This window comes from Helianthus annuus, chromosome 8 (assembly GCF_002127325.2).
Source record: "Helianthus annuus cultivar XRQ/B chromosome 8, HanXRQr2.0-SUNRISE, whole genome shotgun sequence".
Taxonomy (NCBI): domain Eukaryota; kingdom Viridiplantae; phylum Streptophyta; class Magnoliopsida; order Asterales; family Asteraceae; genus Helianthus; species Helianthus annuus.
In genome coordinates this window covers 105,273,661-105,283,461 of record NC_035440.2, presented here as the reverse complement: position 1 = coordinate 105,283,461, position 9,801 = coordinate 105,273,661, and the positions used below count along the sequence as shown (strand labels likewise).

General features: G+C 36.2%; 1 protein-coding gene across 1 annotated transcript; it reads left to right on the top strand.

Moving 5' to 3' along the window:
- The first annotated feature begins 1,702 nt into the window (after positions 1–1,702).
- LOC110868379 lies at positions 1,703–7,258 on the top strand. Its single transcript, XM_022117528.2, has 6 exons — positions 1,703–2,020; positions 4,391–4,736; positions 5,296–5,380; positions 5,471–5,557; positions 6,389–6,640; positions 7,004–7,258. Exons 1-6 carry the CDS (start codon positions 1,863–1,865, stop codon positions 7,078–7,080), a joined length of 1,005 nt encoding a protein of 334 aa, XP_021973220.1. The 5' UTR covers positions 1,703–1,862; the 3' UTR covers positions 7,081–7,258.
- Positions 7,259–9,801: the final 2,543 nt, after the last annotated feature.

The window sequence follows — 9,801 nt, the reverse complement described above, 5'->3', positions numbered from 1 at the left end:
GAGCCGAACCGTTTCGACCCGTACCGTTTCGAAGCCGAACCGTTTCGAGCTGAACCGTTTCGAACCGAACTGTTTCGACCCGTACCGTTTCGAAGCCGAACCGTTTCAAGCCGTACCGTTTCGAACCGAACCCTTTCGAGCTGAACCGTTTCAACCCAACCGTGCCGTATCGAACCGAACCGTTTCGAGCTGAACCGTTTCGAACTGAACCGTTTCGAGCTATACCGTTTCGATGCGAACCGTTTCGAACCGAACCCTTTGGACGCGAACCGTTTCGACGCGAACCATTTCGACGCGAACTGTTTCGAAGCCGAACCGGTATGGTTCGATACGGCACGGTTCGCGTCAAAACGGTACAGCTCGAAACGGTTCGGTTCGAAACGGTTCAGCTCGAAACGGTTCAGCTCGAAACGGTACTGGTCGAAACGGTTCGCGTCGAAACGGTTCAGCTCGAAACGGTTCGGGTCGAAACGGTACGGACGGTTCAGCTCGAAACGGTTCGGCTTCGAAACGGTACGGGTCGAAACGGTTCGGCTCGAAACGGTACTGGTCGAAACGGATTTTTTGGAGTTTTTAGAATTTTTATGATTTTTTAGAATTTTTATTATTTTTTAGAATTTTTTGGAATTTGTTTGATTTTTTGGAATTTACTATTTTTTTTGTTTTAATGTTTTAGAGTTTACACTTAAGTCCCTGTGTTTCTAAAACTGACGCAAACCGTCCCTGAATTAGTTAGTTAACTCAAAGTTAACAAAATAAATGGATGGAGTTAAGTTAGTGGACTGAAATGGTTACGAAAATGAAACTAATGGACTGAAATCGCAATTTTTAAACTAATGGACTGAAACCGTTATTTTTGACAAACCTCAGGGACGAAAACAGTAATTAACTCCTAGAAGTTAATATCTCCAAACGTTACAAAATGAAATGTTAATACCCTAAAAGGTGATTTTAAACTATTAGTATCTAAGTATGTTATTTTGTGCAAACCATAGGGACTAACTATGTAATTAACTCTAAAAAAATTGGTTATTTAAGATTCTTAAATAAAATAAGGAGTTAATTACTGTTTTCGTCCCTATGGTTTGTCAAAAATCACTATGTCAGTCCATTAGTTTAAAAATTGCGATTTCAGTCCCTGTGGTTTCACTTTCGTAACCATTTCAGTCCACCTCGTAACCATTTCAGTCCCTGTAATTAACAGAATAAATGGATTGAAATGGTTACGAAAGTGAAACCACAGGGACTGAAATGGTTACGAAAGTGAAACCACAGGGACTGAAATCGCAATTTTTAAACTAATGGACTGAAATAGTGATTTTCGACAAACCACAGGGACGAAAACAGTAATTAACTCTAAAATAAGTTATGTGAGAGATATAATACCATGATTAAATCATTAGTTATTTAATGAATAGATTCGTCCAATGAGGTTTGGAATTAGAAAAAAGAACTTTAAAAACAACATTTTGATAAATATTTCTCTAACAACACTATTTTAGTAAATACTTTTTCCATTAACACCATTATGAAAAAAAAAAGAAAAAAAAATCCCCCTATCTAACTAACTTTATATAAGTTTTTTTTAACAAAAACTAACTTTTAAGTTTTTGTTTTTTTTTTTGTTTTTTTTTTTTTTTTTTTTTTTTTTTTTTAAAGTAACTTTATATAATATTGTTTTATTTATTTAAAGCTCTTAAATATAGTATCAAATCTTCATCTACAACTAGACGATCCTCCTCCACTTCCACTTTTGATTCCATTGATTTCAACAACTTCACAATTCAATCGTTTCAACAGCAACATCAGATTCCATTGATTTCAACAACTTCTGATCATCCTCAATCCTGTTTCATTCATCAATGGCCGGAATCGCTTTGTTTATGGATCTATTGCGGAAAAACCCTAGACTCAACGGTCAAAACCTGCATTCCACCGGTCTATACTCGGCCGCACTCGCCACCGCCTCCTCATCCGCCGCCGGTTATCTCGCCGCCGGTTCTCCTTTTGTTTCATTCGGGTACACACTCTTATACGGTCTTGATTTTTGTTATTGTTAACCGGTTTCATAAATAGTTATCAAGTTCAAGGGTTTCTTCTTTTTTCTGTAAAGTGGCTTAATAATAATGTTAAATTATTAATTAAGTTAATAATAATGGAACATGGATGTATCCTAGTTACTATTTAGTGATATATTTTTTCAAATTTAAGTTGAAATACCCTTAGAAAGTTTTATGTAATTCCAACCAAAACAACAAATTACAATAAAAACGGGCAACAAGCAGCGTCGCAAGCCCTTCGTAGTAAATAGGAAGTAAGATTCATAATTGTTAAATGTAAGTTAAGTTAGAAAAGAAGAAGTATAATCACTAAAGAGTAAGTAAGATTCATATATGTTTCAATTATGTAACATGTAGAAAATAGAATTTATGGGACGGAAATAAATTGAGCTGCTTTATTGCTTATCACGAGAATTATATATGTTTGGTACGATGTTGTGACAAAAGTATTTATTTTTTAAAACTATCATAAACCTAGGTTTTAACTTTAATAGGTTAAAGATCTATTCTTTAGTGTAATGGACCGGTTTTTTTCTTAAGAACAAAATAAAGGATTTTTTTGGAAGAAATCCGCTGTTCGGCTTTGCATTCGTCCCAAGGTATCATTTTTAATACAACTGTAGTATAACCTTGGACACATCGAGTACACCTGATACATGTATCATAAATCTTTACTGAATGCGACATCGGATCCACAATCATTAGTCTTTGGCTTGGTTTAAAATAGCGCGAGGCGCTCCGAAGCATTTTGGTTCCAAAGGCTTTAAGCGAGGCGAGAAGCACGAAGCGAGAGCTTCACGTATGCGAGGCGTTCAAAATAAAAAAAAAAATATTAGAAATACTTGTATACAACTACACATCAATTTGACATATCCTACTTGTTAATCAATAATAAACACAAAAACATGATTATAAAACACAATTAAACAAATGAAAACATAGTTAAAACATACATTCAAGTCGAAACACACTTAAAAGTTTTAACATAAACATAAAAAAAGTTTTTAATCAATAATCATCATAATCAAGTATGTTCTTTTTTTAGGGTAAAGAACCCAAATCTGACGTTGTTGGGTCCTTTATGAGACCCTATTGGAGCTGATTTAGAATACTAGGCCCCAATAGAACCCAAAACTAACTTGATTGGGCCTGAAGCGTCGCTTCACACGCCCAGCACTTCATGCTTAAAGCGTCGCCTCGAAACACTTCACGGAAAATAACGCTTCAGGGCAAGAAAGCGTTTTTCCTAATGCTTCAGGCACTTCACGCTTCAAACTCGCTTTTTTAAACCAAGGTCTTTGGCTGTTTCCTTGTGAATAGATATGTATAGCGAAAAAATGGCCACATTCAAAATCAAGTCAAGTTCTAATTTTTCAAGTTGACTTATGTGGTAATTAATAATTATAAAAATTTCACCTGATTGGAACAACTAATGAAAGTTTAGTGACTTCAGAGGAAAAAAACTTTGGGTAACTTTAGTGGGAAACCTAGATACTACTGGCTGAATCTTTCCTCCAAATAAGAAATTTCAAACTGCTTATTATAAAGTAAGCATGCGTCAATTTCTTCATCCAAACACTCATAATAGCCTATCTGCCTTAGAAAATTGCAATAAACAGATAAGTTGGTTAAATAAGCAATCCTAGACACCATATTAAAAACGAGAGGCGCACAAAAGCAACGAGTTCTAAAACCGAGGTGCGAGGCGCAAAGCGCAAAAGAGTCGGGCTTTCATACCCGAGGCACTTTTTATACATCCCATAGGTTTTTAGCTTTCCCTACCCAAGATATACCTATAAGTAAGATTTTTGTATGATTTTAGCTGCATTTACAAGCCAAAAAACCCAAGGTACAACAATTAGATGCATAAAAACTCCTTGGGTACAAGAGGCGCGTGCCTCCGGCCAAAAGAGCCTAGAAAAACTCCAAAAAAGCGTGCCTTTTTGGGGCTTCTTGTAATTACTCTAGGCGCTGAGCGAAAAAACCTTAGGGTGTGCGCGTTGTTGCGCCTCGCGCTTAAGCGCGCCTGAGGCGCGCTTTTTAAAACCAAGCCTACATGTATAGGGGTGCGTTCAATACGAACCATTTTTAAGTAGAGTGTTTCAGAGATATAACGGAGCTAGAAACTTAGAAAGAGAGCAAATGGTTACATAATTGCATTATATATCACATTAAAGTAAAATGTATACGGTTGGTTGTATATTGAGCGCCCCTTATATGTGTATTGCTTATTTAGGGATTGATTGAATTTCATTTTGTAACTGTTATAATTACTATCCTGATTTTTATATTTTGTAAATTTTTAATGTTGCATTATGCCAATGAAACAGTTTTAGCGGGAAACAATTTGCTTATTGTGATGCTGGTGTTACTCCATCTCTTTCGACCGAAGATTACCTTACTAGTTTAAGAACCACAGCCGAAACAATCTTGAGGCATGACACCTTCGACTACACCACAAAACAATATTCCATCGAGCTAAAGCCATTGTTCTCAGCTTTCCAGCCGAGATCCTTTGCATTGACATCGTTGAGGTCGTTCTTACTGTTTTATTTGCCAGTTTTGGTACCTAAAGTTGAAGATGACGATGATGATTTCTTACCCGATTCTTCCGATGAGCATCATGTGGATTTAGTTGTACCCTTGAAGAAATCCGTAAAGCAAATTCTTCGTGAAGTAAGTATGAATTTGTACATGTTAAATCTTGAAACTTTATTGTTGAGTAAAATGCCATTTTCGTCCCTGAGGTTTGGCTAGTTTTGCGGCTTTTGTCCAAAGGTTTGTTTTTCCGCATTTGGATCCAAAAGGTTTGAAATCTTGCCATTTTCATCTGGCTCGTTAACTGTATCCAATTTTCTCCGTTTAGTCGGGGGTATTTCCGTCTTTTTTAGTAAACTTTAAGGACAATTCAGTCTTTTTCACTTTATGTACAAACATTTAAAATACCCTTACTAACTAAAAAATAATATATGTAAAAAGACGAAAATACCCCTGACTTAACGGAGAAAAATGGATGGAGTTAACGAGCCAGATGAAAATGACAAGATTTCAAACCTTTTGGATCCAGATGCGGAAAAACAAACCTTTAGATGAAAGTCGCAAAACTGACCAAACCTCAGGGACAAAAATGGCATTTTACTCCTCTATTGTTTTTCTAAGTCATTTCTTCATGTTCATTTCAGACTATGTGATTATCTTTTAAACTTTAGTTTGATAAACTTTTTTTTTATTTCAGACAAGTGTTGTTACTACTAGACGTGTTCTGGAACGGCTTGCGGTTCACCATTTTTCACAGCGTGCTGCGTGGAAGCTTCTTAAAGGTACATACTACATACTATCCCTTTACTGCTGCATGGCGGTTCAACATGATATATATTTAATAACCATTTTTTGTATATTGTTTATGCCAGATGTCCCAAAGTCTGCCATGCGCAAAGCTAATAGAGGAATGCCGATTTACACATACTTTTTTTGTGTCAGCAGAACAACATTTAGAGGTCAGTTATGCACCCGAGCTTTCACCGGTTTCAGGCTTTGAACATTGTGTATTTTCTTAAGATTATGTTTATCTGAATATACTCTTTATAATATATCAACGTTTTGATAAATGTTTGTAAATAATACTTAAAAAAGAAAATTAAATTTTACATTTTTACTTTATTTTAAGAGTAAAATGTCATTTTCGTCCCTGAGGTTTGGCCAGTTTTGCGACTTTTGTCCAAAGGTTTGTTTTTCCGCATCTGGATCCAAAAGGTTTGAAATCTTACCATTTTCATCCGGCTCGTTAACTCCATCCATTTTCCCCGTTAAGTCAACGGTATTTCTGTTTTTTTATTTTTTTTTTTTGCTCACTTAAAGAGCAATTCGGTTGTTTTCACTTTACGTAAAAAGACCGAATACTCTTGATAAAGACCGAATTGCCCTTTAGGTTAACAAAAAAGACAGAAATACCCTTGACTTAACGGAGAAAAATGGATGGAGTTAACGAGCCAGATGAAAATGGCAAGATTACAAACCTTTTGGATCCAGATGCAGAAAAACAAACCTTTGGACAAAAGTCGCAAAACAAGCCAATCCTCAGGGACGAAAATGGCATTTTACTCTTATTTTAATGTAGATAGTATCATTAGTGTTTTGTAGTTAAAAACTTTATGTAGTTTCCAAACGGTACTGGCTTCAATTTTTAGTTTTTTTTTGTTCAGTCGGTATGAGCATGGTTTTAAAAAACGGTTGAGGCGTGCGCTTCAAGGCGAAACGGCCAAAAAAAGATGAGTTCGTATAGCCATTAGTCACGATAAACGCTAAAGAAAATTTATTTATCCGAGCAGGTCACTTTTTAGGAGTTGCCGCATCATGGCTTGTTCAAGTTGGGATTGAGTGTTACCGTTTTGTTCGTGATATCTTAAAATCTAACAAAGGGGAAGATGCTGATGTTGACTTTGACCAATCCGAACGAGTCAAAGTTCTTGGCAAAAAGGTGTGTGGTGCCACGGTTAGGTGTGGTGCGTCACTAGTTTTTGCATCCATTGGAGCCGGGATCGGTGCAACCCTTTTCCGCCCGTCATCTGGTCAATCGATTGGTAAGCGCGTCACCACTCGTTTGATAATCTTGTTCTGTAGGCGTGTTTGGATTCGTGTTTTGAAACTGATTCAACATTGAGTTACAATAATCAGTTTTAAATGTTCGGGTTGTGTACCGTTTTAGAGGTTTTTTCCCTTTTTACAGGCTGTATTTTTTCACAAAAAAATTCATTTTTTTTGTAAATTTATATATTAGTCTTAAATTATTTAGAATTCGCGAACCACTTAACATCTTATCATCTAATAAGCCCATCAAAACACTTAAAACATCTGATTATCGGATTCTGATGTTCACTTTCAAAATACGCATCCAAACACACTCTTGTATTCGTGATTTTTGACGTCGTCGCATTGTTTTACAGGGTGTTTGCTTGGTGACATGGCCGGGCCTATCATCGTAACGTTTTGTTTTTCCAATGTTTCTCATTTGGAACTTTAGAGCATTTGTTTTGGTTTCTGCGGTTTGACAAAAATGTTCATAACAAGAATTTTTTTGTAACAATTGTCGGTGAAACGATAGGGAGATACATGGGGTCGTTACGTTTTTGAGCTTCATTATGTGCAACCAACTATATTAACAATTATTTATTCCAGAAGATCTTGAACTTGTTATAGTCTCTTTTTCTGTCTTTATTTAAGGTTCGTTGTTTATAGTTTGTTCCGACAATACGGTGTTGTGGTAGCTATGTGCTCACTCGAAGACAACATAATTCCTTACGAGTGAAACCGATGAGGCTGATAGTGACATGCTATTGTCTAGAAATGACAAAGAAACTCATTTGAGTCCTTGAAAGAATGTCTTGAAATGATAAAGAAACTCATCATGAGTCGTAGAAAGAGTAAATTTCGAAGAAAGATATGTTGGTGAGTGAAGAATCTGTCGGGTGAAAACATGATTTGGTCGCTTGTGGGTATCAACTACTCGTAAAATGAAAACGTTGCTCTTTCATGTAGCTCACATGAAAAAAGAGTACGATAGGGTGCGCGACGTGAGGTGGCATTGTTGGATACGTTGTGTTAGTTGTATAATCTTTGGACCTGATTAAAAAACCAAAGTAATTGCTATAGATGACAACGGATGATGAAGATTGAGTTGATCGAGTATTAAACCGATAAAGACGAAAGTTGTTGATGCAGCAAACTACCGCTAAAGAAGATGTCGTGTCAGATGATACGTTGGTCATTTCATCATGACTATGTAAGTCAAGTTTCACAAACCTAATTGAACAACTTTCAATTACCGATTTTGTCTTATCGTAACTCAACGTGTTACTAATGCATATAATTTGTGAGCAAATCGCCTTAGATTGTTTATAGCTTGAGTTTAGATTTGGAATTCATTTGTTCTTCCATTGTAATCTGTAATTTTGTATTACAGTTATTCTGATTATCCACAAGCATTAATTCTGAATATTATATATTTTTTGTCTTATATATAATGTGTGCAAATGTGGAATTAAATGTACTAATACACGTGTTATATGGAATGGAGATTTTAAGTTCAATTGAATTCTTGAACCTTAGAGAAGTTAAGAACACTAGATAATGAGACTATGAGTCTCATAGAAATGGTTGACATCAAATTGATATTAGCATGTGTCATACACAACTCTCATCTTTTACTGTCATCTTAGTGTCACATCACCACCTCTACAGTTCAATCTATGTTATACTCATCTCTCCCCCTTTTTATTACAAAAAACCAAAATACATATATTTAATACGCCTCTCTCCATCTCTTTCCTCGGACCCTAACCGCCCCTTTCTCCGTCTCATGTGCTAACCACCACCTCCACCATCGTCGCCGTAAACACCTCCCTCACATCTGCCCGTTTTCTTCCTTATAATAGATGCCAATTTTATGTGACGAAGCTCAAAGGACATAATAAGGATAATACGAGATTACTGAACCTCGAGGGGAAGACTTGCTAAACTATATTTTATGAGACAAAACGTGACATTAGGTTGTTTCGTGATTATACATGATAATGATGGATAAAGTGTTACACAAACGATGTACATTTCTGCAAACAAGATTAGGTTTGGTTTTGAAAGAATGATCAAAGGGGTTACACAGTTTTGTGCAGATCGCAGTATACCATACACTGACTGAAAAAATCGTATGCCCAACGGGCTAGAAAGGGGTTGGCGTACCCTATGGGTTAGAAAGGGGGCCAACTTGATATATAGTGCATTTTCTAATGATGTATGCCCAAATGGGCTAGAAAGGGGGGCAGCTTGATGATGTCTGTCGTTATGGACATGCAAAAACCAACTAAACTATGTAGATAGAATAAGTCGGATATCGAACCAGAGGAGGATTGTGGAAAGTGTTATGATGCTAAGTATTAATTAACTAATGCTAAAAAGTAAAATTCAATTGATGGTTTGATTGTTTAGGAGAATTGTCTATGTTAGCGAATAAAAATTGAGTTTTAAATCAATAGGAGAGAAGATGTTTCTTCCAGATTTCAGGTTTTGCAGTTAACTTCAACTATGTGTTTAATCGTTACCTACATAGACATAGGTGTTAATTTTGACTAATTAATTGTGATAACTAACGACTAAGTACTCCGGTCAATACATAACGGGAGGTTATCGAATGATTATCAATTACAATTTACAAACCCTAACCCCGTGTCAAATATATCCCAATTACTAGAACTCTCGGGAACTGAATGCTTAGAAATTAAGGTTTAAATAAACGTAACTGTTTACAACCAAGAAATCAAATCAATGGTGATAAGCATCGAATGCTTAGATCACCAAGTTAAAACGATTATATCAACACATAATATCAGTTAACTTACAAAAACCCTCCATCCGGAGGAAACCACAAAAGTTTAGCCGCTCATCTCGCACAAAGAATCTTCAAAAGCTTGAATTGACGAAGAGTTCATGGTTGATTCGATGATTGGATGAAGAATCTTGATGGATTGGGATGAAAGAAACCTTGAATCTTGAGTCTTCGAGTGCCTTGATCGATGATCGAATGATAGATAATGATTCCTCTCTTTTAAAAACCCTAATATACACTTTGGAGGCCTTTTTCGCGTGTGTTGACTTCCCCGGGTCGTAAGCTACGAGTGAGGAACCGTAGCTTACGACTTATAAACTCTAAGTCTGTTTACACATTAACACCAAACCGTAGCTTACGGTT